The 16,972-nt window shown below is 42.1% G+C and overlaps 1 protein-coding gene across 1 annotated transcript in view; it reads left to right on the top strand.

Annotated features, from left to right (window-relative positions):
• MYO10 (myosin X) overlaps positions 1-16,972 on the top strand; it is a 135,077-nt gene that overhangs the window by 102,177 nt on the left and 15,928 nt on the right. Inside the window, exons 25-32 of the mRNA XM_032219348.1 lie at positions 111-234; positions 4,764-5,007; positions 5,854-5,949; positions 9,670-9,763; positions 10,978-11,033; positions 13,318-13,460; positions 15,031-15,225; positions 15,841-15,998. Coding sequence (XP_032075239.1) covers positions 111-234; positions 4,764-5,007; positions 5,854-5,949; positions 9,670-9,763; positions 10,978-11,033; positions 13,318-13,460; positions 15,031-15,225; positions 15,841-15,998 — 1,110 coding nt within the window. The remainder of the gene's footprint in view (positions 1-110; positions 235-4,763; positions 5,008-5,853; positions 5,950-9,669; positions 9,764-10,977; positions 11,034-13,317; positions 13,461-15,030; positions 15,226-15,840; positions 15,999-16,972) is intronic.

The following is a 16,972-nucleotide window of genomic DNA, read 5'->3' as shown; positions in this document are numbered from 1 at the left end:
TTGTTTTAGTGAACAATGAAAATTACCTGTCAGAATTAATAGAAATGAAATGTTACAGATTAGGACTGAAATATCAGACAACTTCACTTATTATGTTGATTATTTTCTAGTTTGAAGACAGTGAAGAAGATTTTGATTCAAGGTTTGATACAGATGATGAACTTTCATATCGGAGGGATTCTGTCTATAGCTGTGTCAGCCTACCCTATTTCCACAGCTTTTTGTATATGAAAGGTAATTTATTCAAGAAACAGTTAATTTCTTTCTTAAGTATCCAATGCTTTACTTCTCTTTTGAAGGGAAACAAGTGGAAATCAGGATAATGTGTAATCATTTTTAAATACTCAGAATCTTCCTTTTTTTACTTTTTTTTAAATGATCCAGCTGTTAGAATTTGTTTTATAGGTTTTATAGGTTTTGTCTCATTTGTGTTACTTTCTCATGATCTCTAGCTTCTTTAATGATGATGAAAGTAATTGATGAAATACCACATGATTTATCATCATCTTTACTCGTCAATCTTTATATATATATATATATATATATATATATATATATATATATATATATATATATATATATATACATACATACATACACACACATATACATATACATACATACATACATACATACATACATACATACATATATTTAGATTTTTTTAGATTTTATTGGAAATTTATATGCCGCCCTTTTCCCTGAGGGGACTCAGGGCGGCTTACAACAGTGAAGGGAAGGGAGTGCAAGACAAGACTTAAAAAGAAAGGAATCGTGATTAAAAGAAAATTGATCATAAAAACACAACATTCACTCAACATTCGGGCGGGGTGAGAGTAATCCTATCCCCAGGCCTGACGGGATAGCCAGTTCTTAAGGGCTGTGCGGAAGGCCTGGACTGTGGTGAGGGTACGGATCTCCACGGGGAGGTTGTTCCATAATGTCGGAGCAGCAACCGAGAAGGCTCTCCTCCGCGTAGTCGCCAGTCGGCACTGACTGGCGGATGGAATTCGGAGGAGGCCTACTCTGTGCGATCTGATGGGACGCAGGGAGGTGATTGGCAGGAGGCGGTCTCTCAAATAGTCAGATCCACTACCATGGAGCGCTTTATAGGTGGTAAGTAAGACCTTGAAGTGCACCCGACGATCAACAGGTAGCCAGCGCAGCTCACGGAGGATTGGTGTTATATGGGCGAACCGTGGTGCGCCCATGATCACTCGCGCGGCCGCGTTCTGGACTAGCTGAAGTCGCCGGATGCTCTTCAAGGGCAGCCCCATGTAGAGCACATTGCAGTATTCCAGCCTAGAGATCACAAGGGCTCGAGTGACTGTTGTGAGAGCCTCCCGGTTCAGGTAGGGCCGCAACTGGCGCACCAGGCGAACCTGGGCAAATGCCCCCCTGGTCACAGCCGACAAGTGGTGGTCAAAACTCAGCTGTGGATCCAGGAGGACTCCCAAGTTGCGGACCCTATCTGAGGGGGATAAGTTTTGCCCCCCCAGCCTGATTGGTGGAACGTTAGCCAAATTTTTGGGAGGAAAGCACAACAGCCACTCGGTCTTTTCCGGGTTGAGTACCAGTTTGTTAGCTCTCATCCAGTCTTTAACAGCCTCAAGGCCCCGGTTCATCACGTCCACCGCTTCATTGAGTTGGCACGGGGCGGACAGATACAACTGAGTATCGTCCGCATACTGGTGGTATTTTATCCCGTGCCTTCGAATGATCTCGCCCAGCGGTTTCATGTATATGTTAAATAGCAGGGGGGACAGAACCGAACCCTGCGGCACCCCATAGGTTAGGGGCCTCGGGGACGATCTCTCCCTCCCCACCAACACCGACTGCGACCTGTCCGAGAGGTAGGAGGAGAACCACTGTAAAACAGTGCCGCCCACCCCCACCTCCCGCAGTCGTCGCAGAAGGATACCATGGTCGATGGTATCGAAAGCCGCTGAGAGGTCGAGGAGAACCAGGATGGACGCATAGCCTCCATCTCTGGCTCTCCAGAGATCATCGGTCAATGCGACCAAAGCGGTTTCAGTGCTGTAACCGGGCCTGAAGCCAGACTGGAAGGGGTCAAGGTAGTTAGCTTCCTCCAAGGTACGCTGAAGCTGTAAGGCCACCACCTTCTCAACAACCTTCCCCAGAAAGGGGAGGTTGGAGACTGGACGATAGTTGTTAAAAACTGCTGGATCCAAGGACGGTTTCTTCAGGAGGGGCCTCACCACCGCCGCCTTAAGCGCGGTGGGGAGGTATCCCTCCCGAAGAGAGGCGGTAACAACCGCCTGGATCCAGCCTCGTGTCACCTCTCTGCTGTTGGCAGTCAGCCAAGAGGGACACGGGTCCAGTATGCAGGTGGAGGAACTCACAGCTCGCATAGCCTTGTCCACATCCCCGGAGGCAACATCCTGAAACTCAACCCAGAGATGGTCTACCAAGTTATTCCCCTGTGTCCCGGCTGGATCTGCAGGGGTGGAGTCCAGTTCCGATCGAAACCGAGCAATTTTGTCCGCCAAGAACTGACTATATTCCTCAGCCTTACCCTGCAGGGGGTTCCCCGTCTCCCTCCTATTTAGGAGGGAGCGGGTTATCCTGAACAGTATATGTAAAAGAAAGCAGAGTAAGGGGCTGCTTGAATTTTGGAAGTGGAGATTCTATTGCAGAGGGCAGGCACACTAAAGAAGGTGCTGAAGTTAAGAAAGATTGCTGGTTTTTAGTGTGTTAATCATAATAAAAGATAGCTTTTTTTTCCAGATAGAAAATTTGTTTATTTTCCATTTTCATAGCATATAATCACATGCATACTATGACATAGTCAATATCATGTTGTATTATTAAGTAATTACATCAATTCATCTTACCATCAACTGCCAAGGAAGGGAAAAAAAGAAAAACCCAGTTATTGGCTCTTCTGCTCTCCATACACCATATTTATACCTTATACGACACTTTCTTCCCCCTCTCTCCTCCCCCTTTCTACATTCTGTCTTCCTTCCATCATTTTCTACTCTACCTCCCCTTCCTTTCTCCTTCTCCTCTCTCCCCTTACCACTCCTCCTTATACACCTCATCTTCCCCCTTCACCCTCTCTCCTATCCCTCTCTTCCTATCTTTCTTCTCTCCTCTGCTTCCCACTCTTCCTCTAATTCACTTGGTGTATTTCAGCTTCTGAGCAAACTCCCTTTTGTGTTGATGGTATTTATAATTCCATTTCAATAGACATAAAAAAAAGAAAAAATAGCAGTATACGATAAAAGATAGCTTGAAGGTCTAAGATTGTGCCTGAATGCCAACTGTTACATGCAGTATAGATCTATTCACACATATAAAATATTTATATGCATACGTTATTCAACTTTTTCAGTTTTTAATACCGGTCGGCTACTTAGATTGTTGTTGTTGGGATTTTTTTTTTGGGAATTTTTTTTTATTATTTTAATTAAACAAAAACACAAAAAGAGAAAAAAATCATCTTTCGTTACACCTTGTAGAAAGCGTATCGATTGGTTACGAATACATTTCGTGCGTATCTTCCACAATCCTTACATATACTTCATTCAAATTGAATTGTACATTTTGAATCAAAAAAGAAAATTTATGTATTTTACTATCCCTGTACCACAATTCTCATTTATTTACAATTGTTTAAACGTGTTTTTATCTAAGATCATTTGTATTTAAAGACACAACCACCTACTGGCATTCATTTGCAGTTTCAATAAACCTCCAATGACATTACACCTTTATCCGGAGACCTATTGGTCTCCGGATACGCTTCAAGGCGCTAGTCGTCACTTATAAAGCCCTTCATGGTATTGGACCTGGGTACTTGAGAGACCGCCTGCTGCCAATTACCTCCCATAGACCCATTAGATCCCACAGATTAGGCCTCCTCCGAATTCCATCCGCCGGCCAGTGTCGACTGGCGACTACCCGGAGGAGAGCCTTCTCTGTGGCTGCTCCGACCCTCTGGAACGAACTCCCCATGGAGATTCGCACCCTCACCACCCTCCAGGCCTTCCACAAAGCCCTTAAAACCTGGCTGTTCCGACAGGCCTGGGGCTAAAGAACCGTTGCCCCCGCCTCGAATGGTATGATTGTTGTGTGTTTTAAATCATGTATTGTTTTTGTGTTGTGTTAATTTGTCTGTATCCCCCCTTCCCTGGTTTGAGTTGTGAGCCGCCCTGAGTCCCCCTTCGGGGGAAAAGGGCGGCATATAAATGAAATAAACATTCAACATTCAACATTCAAACATTTATGACATATTCTGAAACAAATTCAGTTAAGTAAGATATCTAAGCATTCACACACACCCCATGACACACCTGTATGTATCATTAAATATTATCCATTAACCTTTCTTTGTTATTATTGTAGTTAACTAAGTATTATTTACTGTTTATCTCACCTCTTAGATTGTTGTTTTTGTAATTGCAGCGAAACATCAGCTTAATGGGCCTTAATGCAACAAACTTGATGCAGTGATCAAAGCCTCCATTGTATTTATACAGTTTACATATTTCTCTAATGATGTTGTTGCAGATTATGTATTTTTTATTTATTTAATGGAGTCAAGAATAACTGGCATCTCCTTCACCACTTCTTCATCTATTAAATCAAACTTTCACTGTACAGTATGGAATTTTGAAGTTCTTCAGCAGATTTTTTTTAGAAGTTCTGTGATTCCACTAAAAATACATTTTCATGATGCATTGGAGCATGGAACATTTTTTTTTAAAAAAAAAATCTGTCTTCTTCATTCCTGGCAGGTGGATTAATTAATACTTGGAAACGCCGTTGGTGTGTCTTGAAGGATGAAACCTTCTTATGGTTCCGCTCGAAACAGGAAGCTCTTAAACAAGGTTGGCTGCATAAGAAAGGCGGTGGTTCATCTACATTGTCCAGGAGAAACTGGAAGAAAAGGTGGTTTGTCCTTCGACAATCCAGGCTCATGTACTTTGAAAACGATGGTGAAGAAAAACTCAAAGGAACACTTGAAATACGATCAGCCAAGTAAGTAAGACAGAGTATCTTCTGCAGTTAAAAACAGGTGAACCCAGTGTATAATCATGAATAAAATCTACTAATTTACGCTTCAAAGCACTAGTCGTCACTTATAAAGCCCTTCATGGTATTGGACCTGGGTACTTGAGAGACCGCCTGCTGCCAATTACCTCCACTAGACCCACAGATTAGGCCTCCACTAGACCCACAGATTAGGCCTCCTCTGAATTCCATCCGCTGGCCAGTGTCGACTGGCGACTACCCGGAGGAGAGCCTTCTCTGTGGCTGCTCCGACCCTCTGGAACGAGCTCCCCGTGGAGATTCGAACCCTCACCACCCTCCAGGCCTTCCGCAAAGCCCTTAAAACCTGGCTGTTCCGACAGGCCTGGGGCTAAAGAACCGTTGCCCCCGTCTCGAATGGTATGATTGTTGCGCTTTTAAATTATGTATTGTTGTTTATGTCGTTTTAAATTCTTGTTTGTATCCCCCTTCCCTGGTTGAGTTGTGAGCCACCCTGAGTCCCCTTCGGGGGGAAAGGGCGGCATATAAATAAAATCAACGTCAACGTCAACGTAATTTTCAAGCTGCTATCTCTCACCTTCTTCACTGGAATGAAAATTGAAAATGCGTCTCATTTTCCTGCCATGATCTTAGCTGAAGGAATAGTCTACGCCAGATTCTTGGTTGGAACAGATTGAATCAGAATGTAGTAATATCCTTGCCCGAGAGGACAACATTGGGGCTGTTTGAAAGAACTCCAAATTATTGATTAATAAAAAAAAAAACATTCTGGAAATGCCAAAGTATTGTCTTTATAAATATAATGAAATAGTCTCTCTTTCCTCCCCATTTCAGAGATATCATTGATAATACTTGCAAAGAAAATGGGATTGATATTGTCATGGCAGATAGGACGTATCACTTGATCGCTGAATCACCAGAGGACGCAAGGTAAGAATTGTCTTTTGTGTTCTGTGTACATTTTGATCATTTGTATTTGTAAACTCCAGTATCACTTAAGGATAAACTTAATTGTGACATTTAAAAAAAAAAACACATAAGGAAATAAACCAGTACAGCTTTAAAATTCAGTAGTGGTAATCTTCGATGGCGTGCATCCAGGAACAACTCACTACTGGCCTCCGGCTCACTCTCCCTTGTCTCCTCCCCACTGGTCCAAGGCTCAGGTGCCTCCTGGTGGCCAACCAGCCTCTCTGTGCCCTGCTCGGAGTCGGAACCCTGTCCAGGGTCCTCCACATCCTCCAGAGCTGACTCATAGGGCCCCTCGCTCTCGGAGTCTGGTGGCAGCTCCAACGGCACCTGCTGGGCCACAACAAATTTCTATTAAAGAATTTGCAATTTTGTTCAATTCAATCAATATGTTCCCGCCACACATTTTCACAACAACAACAATAATCTGCAAAGCCAAGAGAGACTGGTGCTAAGTCACTCTGCTCTTTTTCATTGCATCCATCCTGGCTGTCCTTGATTTCTCCCCGGTTTTGGTTACCTTTGATCAAGGTATCCATTCTGGACTTGTTCAGAGCACTGACACATTATCCACAATAAAGTCAAGGCACTGACAAAGGGGATCGAGGTCTCTAGAGAGCTGAGGTGGCTCAGTGGTTAAATGCAGCACTGCAGGCTACTTCAGCTGACTGCAGTTCTGCAGTTCGGCTGTTCAAATCTCACCGGCTCAGGGTTGACTCAGCCTTCCATCCTTCCGAGGTGGGTAAAATGAGGACCCGGATTGTTGTTGGGGGCAATATGCTGACTCTGTAAACCGCTTAGAGAGGGCTGAAAGCCCTATGAAGCGGTATATAAGTCTAACCGCTATTGTCTAACTGTTATTGCTATACCAGGCTAGGAAAGCCAGCCCAGCCCACAGCAACCGCAGTCCGCATGCTACTCTAGCACCAAGTCCAAGTTAATTTGTGCAACTTGAGAAGTGCAACCCACCTTTGTCCTCTTCTATCACAGGCTTCGGTTTTGATAAATATTTTCTAATAAGAGGCCCTGATAACATACATAGTCTTGACTCTTGCCGATGTCGGCTAGTACTTTAAGTTGAACTTACTGTGCTTAATAAACAGAGCAATTTTAAACAAATTAATTTCAGCCTGTCCATGGTATTCCATTATAACCTAGACATCCTAAAAATTACATAGAAGACTTGATAGTTCTGGTGGTTTGATCAGGAAAATATTAATCATCTTTATTTTCACCTTGGCTCAAATATTAGCATAAAGTATTCTAAGTAGAAACATTACCTGGAAGTTAATGATTAGCTGATTGGCTAAGCTTATAATTGTTTTCTAGTGAGCCAAAAGCCACCTTCAGATCTGTGAATAGAGGTGAATAAGTGGTGTGTGTGTGTGTGTGTGTGTGTGTGTGTGTTTGTGTGTGTGTCTTCGGCAAGGAAAAATAATATTTATATACATTGCCTTTGCTTTGAAAGACAAATGTCAAATGAATGTGACAGATTAATAAAGAACCAGATTGCCCCATTTCATTAACTATATATAGTAATCCAAAGGAGAAAAGTTATTGGAGACATGGCAAAATTGCAGAGAGGAATTAATGGTGTTTGTCTATATAAAACAGGGGTGAGCAAACTTGGAAGCTGCATATGATCCTTAAGTTTATTTATAGTAACCCAAAATTGTAAATTTATTTATTTATTTATTTATTTATTATTAAAATTTATATGCTGCCCAACCCGGAAGGACTCCGGGCGGCTTACAAAAAAGAAGAAGAGGAAGAAAAAAAATTAGAAAAGGAGAGATTTAAAATCACAACACATGCATTCGTTCAATCGGGGCTGGACCTCAACAATGAGGTCAACAGCCCCAGGCCTGCTGGAACAGTCAGGTTTTAACAGCTTTCCTGAAGGCCATGAGAGTGGGCAAGGTCCGGATCTCTGGGGGTAGTTCGTTCCAAAGGGTCGGAGCAGCCACAGAGAAGGCCCTCCTCCGGGGAGCCACCAGCCGACATTGTCTGGTTGAGGGCATCCGCAGGAGGCCCAATCTGTGGGATCTTATAGGTAAAATGTGGTACTTGATTTTCAACAGTATGCTCTTAGTCTTCTATTTTGTTTTTTCCAAAAATAAGGATGGAATTGGGAGATGGAAATCCCAATTACGTCAACTTTACAATTTCTACATTTTTTAAAAAAAACAGCCTCAAGACAGCTTGAACCTAGACTAGTAAAACACACTGAGATGTAAACATTTTGCTGGTAAATTTCAAATGTAAAAATTTGGCCCTTTGCGGATAGAGCTAGGAGAGCTTGGAGAATGAAAATGGGTATTGGTTTGCCAATGACAAAAAAGGTTTTTTAAAAAAGGTTGTGACATCACAACTTCTCAGTGATCTCTGACATACATGTAAATTAATCCTAACACTCAGAACGTTGTCCGTTTTATAGAGAAAATTAATGGAAAGTTACAGAGCATTTTCTGAATACCAAGATATTGGGTAGATAACCTATGGCACAATATGATGAATGGTGTACTCTAGATGAAATGCATTCATTCACAGGCAGTGTTGGTTTATGAATTAGTTTTTATCTTTATAAGGGATCTTAAATTGCTTAATGCCCTGAAAATGTTAGTTCCAGGAAATGCAGACATTCAAAATGCAGGTTGTGACATTCATCAGGGGCTTTTCAGTTGCAGGAAATATAAACAGAATAATATAGAAATGGCCAAGCAAAAGCATTTAAGTGCCAGAAGCTAAACAAACTATGTGAGATGTGAGTGTATAAACAATTCAAGGAAATTTTCCATATGTGTGGAAACTGGGTGAAATCCATGTAGTATTAGCACCTGAGAACTAATTGGTGGGTTAAAAAACGTTGAGATAGAATCAGTTGGATAATTTGAAAGTGACATTTTATTTAAAATGTTATTTCTTCAGTTAGCAAAGACCAGTTTTTAATAGTCTCATTTGTTTTTTGGCAAAAATATAAACCATTATATACCTAATCATAAAATATGAAAACATGGTTTCAATGCACTATTTACCAAATAAAATAATTATCCTGGGCAGTATTGTTCATGATTATGAAAGTAATGCTGAAAATATAGCCGCGTATCTCTAGAAATCCATGATATGTCCATTTTAACTGTCTTGGGGGACGGGGGGACGACAATCTATGATGTTCAGTGATGTCAGAAGAAGATATTCATTTGTAATCAAATAAAAAAAGCCTGGCCTTCTCTTACTGAGAAATAATTTATGCGACTTATTTACAGAATCCGTATTTGGTATTTATGACTAAAATATTTTTTTCCTCAAGTTGATTAATGTTGATGTTGAGCCGAGGTGGCACAGTGGTTAGGGTGCAGTACTGCAGGCCACTTCAGCTGACTGTGATCTGCAGTTCAGCGGTTCTAATCTCACCGGCTCAAGGTTGACTCAGCCTTCCATCCTTCCGAGGTGGGTGAAATGAGGACCCAGACTGTGGGGGCGATATGCTGACTCTGTAAACCGCTTAGAGAGGGCTGAAAGCCCTATGAAGCGGTATAGAAGTCTAACTGCTATTATTGGGTTTTGCAGAAAAATGCCTTTGCTTCTAGAAATCATCAAAGAGGGCTTGCTTCATTTAAAAATAAATAAATAAGTACTATTGAAAAAATGTAGACTGACCTTTTTTTAATTTTTTTGCAGTCAGTGGTTCAGTGTCCTGAGCCAAGTTCACACTTCCACAGAACAGGAAATCAGAGAAATGCACGATGAACAAGCCAATCCACAGAACGCCATGGTAAAGAAGGACCAAAAGGCACTCCGTTGGCTCTAAAAAAATGTTTACGGATGTAATTGTCCGTGAAACTTTTTGTATTAGAGCAGCTTCTTCTGTATTAATTTGGCTATATACTGTGTGGCTTCTCCATTACCCCCATTGTGATGCCCAATTTTGGGAGGACTGAAATCATGTTAATTCACTAGATCATGGGTTGGATTCTCCCTGCTTCATAAAGCAACTTTGCCACATTTGCCAAATAGTGTAAATGGTGATCGATATTGTAGCCATCACTGCGTATGCACAAGCAGGCTGTTTTTGTGGTATTAATTGAGTAGTTTGAGAGTGGCCTAGAGGTAATAGAAATCATCCCAAAAACCTCAAGAAGGGATTGGCACCAGTGGTGGGTTTCAAAAATTGTTCGAACCTACTCTGTGGGTGTGGCCTCCTTTGTGGGAGTGGCTTGCCACCCATGTGATCGGATAAGAGTGGCTTGCCGCCCATGTGACCAGATATGAAGATGCCAACGACATTTGTCAGAACCACCTTAAATTACCTCCCACACAGCACTGGCATGCATAAGAATATGATGTAAACTTGTTTTTTAAAAGGCATCTTTGGTTTGCGTTAAAACAACTTCAACACACGCAATGTTCTGATTGCACCACAAACGCAGTAGTCATCCTTACCTTTCACAGAGGCCCTGAGTTTTATAAATATGAGCATGATAGTGCAGAATAATCATATCCAAGGACCAGTGGTGGGTTTCAAAAAAATTTGGAACCTCTTCTGTAGGTGTGGCCTGCTTTCCGGGTCCACTGGTGGAACCTCTTCCAACCGGTTTGGTAGATTTGACAAACCGGTTCTACCGAATAGGTGTGAACTGGTAGGAACCCACCTCTGATTGGCACCATTAAAAATGTTGATTCAGCATATCAAGGAATATATATATACTGTATAGGTTGGGATCTAAAAATTCCTACAGCAACCATCTGTTATTTACATAGTGTTAATTTTTTTTCCGAAGAAGCTTGAAACAGGGTATACTTTGTGCCTTACAAACTATTCAATTCATACCAAGACAAATTTTCTCACACCATATGTAACTAGTATTTGTTTTCCAATATCTAATATAGCTGTTACTTTCAACTTCCGATTGTTACGCATTTTGTACTGTTGTCTATTCCATGGTCAATAAGCACAATATTTCCATTTTATTTTTATTTTTTACATAGGGCACACTAGATGTAGGGCTGATTGATTCAGTCTGTGCGTCTGATAGTCCAGATCGGTAAGTTTAGTTATCCCTTCTCGCTCATAATTATTACTGAGTCTTTTGTTCTAAACTATTATGCATTTCAGCAGCTTTTCTTACTTCTTGAGACGATGTAAGTTGAGAAATTGACAGAAAGAAGACTAATACCATTCATAATTCCATAGCGCCCCCCCCCCCCAAAAAAAATGGGTAAAGCCGCATTGCTACAGATTTAATCATGTAGGACAATGACCCACAATCTTTTTGGTACTAGAGACCAGTTTCGTGTAAGACGGGGGGTGGTGGTGGTTTTGGTTTCACCCACTCCTTCGTCCAACTGGGCAGTCCGATTTCTAACAGGCCACAGACTGGTACTAGTTTTGGGCCCTGCGACTGGGGACGCTGATGTAGAAGATCTTCACACCGGAACTGGTTGTTGTGTTGAGATAGATGAGAGGGCTGTTATTAGCACAGTTTAAACTGCTTTTGAAGCACCATTCCATCTCAAAACAGGTTTGCCACGTGTAAAGGAAGCATATCTTTTTTTTAAAAATGTCCAATTTAACCCCTTCCTCCTTTTTGATATTTCTAAATATTTACAAGTAAGCAGCCAAATTACATGGCAGTAATAATTGCAACAGTTAAAATACCCAATTCGAGGAGCAATATCAGATTTGGGGTGGGGTGGGGACAATCTTTCCAATAGTCTCCGGGCGCTTTAGGGGGATAAGCAAGCTATTCTCTAGCAATAGGTATTCGGAACCAAACTTCCCTGAAATATGTAGACTATAGTTTAGCAAACCACGCTAGTTGTACTTTCTAGGCCTACTTTCCATAAATTTGACTAGCCCAACTTTTATAGACCTATAATTTCTTCATGTTCTCATCCATTTTTAAAAACTGGTCTTTACACAAGCGATTTTGCATTCCTTTAAGAGACTGTTAATAAGGAAGATTTGCCTACTATTCAAGAATGGACATTGAAAGTAACAAACCTAGCAGAGATGGCTAAAATATCAGCATATCTCAAGGACCACTCAAACGAGAGATATAAACTGGAGTGGAGAAGATGGATTGACTATACTCAAAATAAATACAGGACTAAGAAATTCCAGATAGCTTATGACTAAAGAAACCAGGAATGATATAAATTGTTTAGAGCTAGGCTAGCAAGGAGGAGTTAAAGCTCAAGTGAAAGATGTTATTATTTTTTTTTTGTTTTTAAGCTTATTTTAGAGTGTTTTTGTTAAAGATTTATACCTTGGTTCTGGGAAGTCGGGGGGGGGAGGTTGGGACGGGTTTGGGGGGGAGGGTGGGGGGAGGGAAGTAAATATTTGCCAAAGTTTGTTTTTAAAAAAAATTTCATTAAAAAAAAGAGACTGTTAATAATGTTGCATTTTAATGACGCCTAAAATGTTTATTTTTTAATATATTTTTTTAATTTGATAGTTAATCCTGGAGGTTGACTTTTAACATTAATTCTATGCAGATGCTGTATAAAAAGGGTAGCTCAAATGTCCTGCTATAGGGAATCTTTTATGGTCTTATGCGGACTCTTCTGCTAGAGTCTCAGTTTTCCAGTTTCATTGTTCAATCACACCATAAAAATCTTGTGTAGCCAGTGGGAGAGTTCCATATCATAACAAGTTCACCTCCCATAGACTGATTAGATATCACAGGTTAGGACTTCTCCGGATTCCATCTGCCAGCCAATGTCGGCTGGCGACTCCCCGGGGGAGGAGCCTTCTCTGTCGCAGCTCCAGCCCTTTGGAACGATCTCCCCGTGGAGATCCGGACCCTTACTACCCTCCCGGCCTTCCGCAAAGCCGTTAAGTCCTGGCTGCTCCAGCAGGCCGGGGGGGGGGCTCTCGAAATATCCAGCCCCACGGAAACTGTGACTGTTGTGTATTTTAAAGTGTTGTTTTGTGTATTTATCCCCTTCCCTTGTTTATTGTAAGCCGCCCGGAGTACTTCGGGAGTGGGCGGCATACAAGACCAATAAACAACGGTTCAAAAATAGGTATTCCCACTATTGTATCAACTACCATCAGATGCATTATGAGAATAATAGAGTTTGTATAGAGTTTAAATATCAAGTGCCTTTATATTTAAAAAACCTAAGTTGTGCGTGGTGCCAAATTGCTAAGTAATGTGGTTTTAAGAACAACTTGATGAAGGAAATGATTCAACATTGGCCATTACATAGTACCAACCGAGAGACAAAGGCTTACGGTAACAAGTCAGTTAGACTTTGTTATGATTCCAAACAGTAACCATGTTTACCATACAGGCGTTTTCTTCCTTTATTTTTCCCTCATAGACCCAATTCATTTGTGATCATCACTGCTAATCGTGTTCTACACTGCAACGCGGATACACCAGAGGAGATGCATCATTGGATCACTCTGCTACAGCGATCCAAAGGGGACACTCGAGTAGAAGGACAGGAATTCATAGTGAGAGGTAAGAACTCAAAAAGGGAATCTCCTACAAAACAGGTTTCATTCCTTGCTAAAACCTGATGATACCAAATTGACAAAGAACAAAAATTCATCGTTTTTTCCATGTTAATCTCTAGAACCACCCTTTTCATAAAACAGGATGATATGTATTTATCTTCAGCATCAGATTATTTTGGGTACCATAAAATAATAGCAAAACAAAAGTAGATAGTTGCAAGCTAAATATAGCTGGTTGAGCAATACCCACACAATTAGCAAATTGGTTAACCGGTTGTGTTAAAATTGACTGTTTGGGAAACTGTTAACTAATTTTATCTAGCGTTATAGCTTGAGAGATTAAAATCAAATGAAATTTCTGAAAAATAGCCAGAAAATGAATTGTACAATTGTTTGATGTTAGTATTAAGCTGGAATTAACCACTGCAAAATCATTCACCTAAACCAGAGATTAGATGTCCATCTCCTTGGTTTTTGGAAAGACTACGGCATAGGATTTTCTTCTTTTACATGATAATTGGTTAAATTCTGATACCAATTTGGCTGTTGATAGACAAAGATCTGCTATGTTCCTGCTCCCTAGGAAGTGGTGGGTTGCTAATCCCGTTCCAACCCGCGGCGTCCTCGTGCACGCGCGCAGTTCATGCATGCATCTTAGCGCCTGTGCAATGCTCCATCTGCTCGGGGAGAATCGCGCAGGCGCTGTATGTGCCATGCACCTGCGTGGAAGCGCAGAAGCCTTTAAAGACCGGTAAGGAGCGAGGGCGGGCGGGTGGGCGCTTCGGCGTTCCCGGAAGTTAGTTACTTCCGGGTTCACCGACCAACCGGTCCGCGCGGACCGCCACGGACCGGTTGAAACCCACCCCTGTCCCTAGGTGTCCTTTAACTGGAACCAACTTATGAGAGGTAAATAGGAATAAAAGAACAGTTCTGCAACTTGCACTCTTGAATTTGAATTTGAATTTACTTTATTTTTTGTATGCCACCCTTTTCCCTGAGAGGGACTCAGGGCGGCTCACAATTCAAGGGAGGGGAAAAAAACAAAGTTACAAAACATAAAGACCATACACAGCTAAAAAACACAACAATCATACCATTCGAAGTGGGGCTGCAAGTCTTTAGCCCCAGGCCTGTCAGGACAGCCAGGTTTTAAGGGCTAGGCGGAAGGCCTGGAGGGTGGTGAGGGTACGAATCTCCACGGGGAGTTCGTTCCACAGGGTCGGAGCAGCCACAGAGAAGGCCCTCCTCCGGGTAGTCGCCAGTCGACACTGGGCGGCTGATGGAATTCGGAGGAGGCCTAGTCTGTGGGATCTTATTGGTCTAGTGGAGGTCTTACCCCCCAAAAAATCACAAATGATGTATTGGTGGTTTAACTAAAGCTTTGCTACTGTTGTATCTACTCCAGTGTATTGGAGCCTAGCAGCATCTTGCCAAACACGCTTATAACATATTCAAGAACAAGCATTCTTACTCATATAGGCAATTTCATGAGTATCCAGGTAGGCAATTTATTTTTTGACATCGGTAACTTCCAGAGGCCGAACTCAGAAAGTGCCTTTTCTTCTTCTGCCTAGGATGGTTGCATAAAGAAGTAAAGAACAGTCCCAAAATGTCATCACTGAAACTGAAGAAACGTTGGTTTGTTCTGACGCACAATTCCTTAGATTATTATAAGAGCTCAGAGAAGAATGCCCTCAAATTGGGCACCCTGGTGCTGAACAGCCTTTGCTCTGCTGTGCCCCCTGATGAGAAAATCTTTAAAGAAACAGGTACTTAATTCCTCAGGAACACTTTTCATTTTAAGTCAATAGAGCTAATAATAGGACCGTTAAGCCTAAAAATTACTTTGGCACTAAACATGTCTAATCTATAGGCAGAAAACAGGGGTGGGTTTCTCGCCCCGTTCCAACCGGTTTGGTTGGAACAGGGCCGGCGGCATCCTTGTGCACGCGCGCAGCACACACATGCGTACTAGCGTCTGTGCGATGCTCCAGCTGCTCCTGGAGGATCGCGCAGGCGCTGTATGCGTCCTGCACATGCATGGAAGCGCAGAACTCGTCAAAACCGGGTAAGGAACGCGGGCAGGCGGTTGGGCCCTTCGCCATTCCCAGAAGTTACTTACTTCCGGGTTCGCTGACCAACCGGTTCGCGGGGACCGCCGCGAACCGGTTGAAACCCACCCCTGGCAGAAAACACCGTCTCTATAGTATTTTGATTGCTTAGTTAAAAGAACTGAAGGTTTGTAGCACATCATAGAATAGATAGTAGCTGCTTTTCATTGGGTTAATCAGAATTAGTTTAATTCTATTTTAGTTTTAAGGGGGATCTCAGATTATATTGTAAAGCGAATTAACAAAATATTCACTTGTCTATTCTTGCTTTAGGGTATTGGAATGTAACTGTGTATGGACGGAAGCACTGTTACCGCCTTTACACCAAATTACTGAATGAAGCCACTCGGTGGTCAAGTGCTATCCAAAATGTGATTGACACAAAAGCAGCAATTGATACTCCCACACAGCAGCTCATTCAAGACATTAAGGTAGTATTGCAGTGTGGAAAATGTCATTGGAGAAAGGCAATCTACTGCATTGTATATTCTTTTTATGTCATAATTTTCAGGAAGTGATTTGTTATTTTTCTGATTTGGCATTCCTATTGCTAGGGCAGTTCAGCTACTGATATCCCCAATCCACACCATTTGTCTTTCTACCTTTTTATTCTGATTATTCTGTAATGCCATCTAGAGCTCATTAGGTCAAGGGAAACTATTTTATATCTCTAATGAATATTTTTTTCCTCAAACTTGTGGAACAGTTTAAATATAGCAATAGCAATAGCAGTTAGACTTATATACCGCTTCATAGGGCTTTCAGCCCTCTCTAAGCGGTTTACAGAGTCAGCATATTGCCCCCAACAATCCGGGTCCTCATTTTACCCACCTCGGAAGGATGGAAGGCTGAGTCAACCCTGAGCTGGTGAGATTTGAACAGCCGAACTGCAGAACTGCAGTCAGCTGAAGTAGCCTGCAGTGCTGCATTTAACCACTGCGCCACCTCGGCTCTAGACAGATATACATCTTGCATGTAATATTTCTCTACTTTTAAATTTCCAGTTCATTTTGCAATGGTCAGGGGTGGGTTCTTGCCAGTTCTAACCTCTTCTGTAGAAGAGGCTCCACAAATCTACAGTGCCGTTTAGAACCGGTTCCAGCTCCCTCTCCCCGCCCGTCCGCACGTCATCAAGATGAAGAACGAGAGGAGGAATTCTGGGAGTTGAAGTCCACAAGTCTTAAAGCTGTCACGTTTGAACACCCCGGGTTTTTTTTCTATAGGGTTAGGGGTGCAAGGGTCTTTTAACCTGACAACTGTAAGACTTGCTCACTTCAATGCCAGAGTTCCTGAGCCAACATGACTGGAGGAGGAATTGTGGGCGTTTTTTTTTCTAAAGGGTTAGGGGTGCAAGGATCTTGTAACTTGACAGCTTTAAGACTTGCGTGCTTCAAATGCCAGAGTT

Source organism: Thamnophis elegans, chromosome 6, assembly GCF_009769535.1.
Source record: "Thamnophis elegans isolate rThaEle1 chromosome 6, rThaEle1.pri, whole genome shotgun sequence".
In the NCBI taxonomy this organism is placed as follows: Eukaryota; Metazoa; Chordata; class Lepidosauria; order Squamata; family Colubridae; genus Thamnophis; species Thamnophis elegans.
The sequence above is the reverse complement of the archived record's forward strand: the minus strand, read 5'-3'. Positions and strand labels throughout refer to the sequence as shown.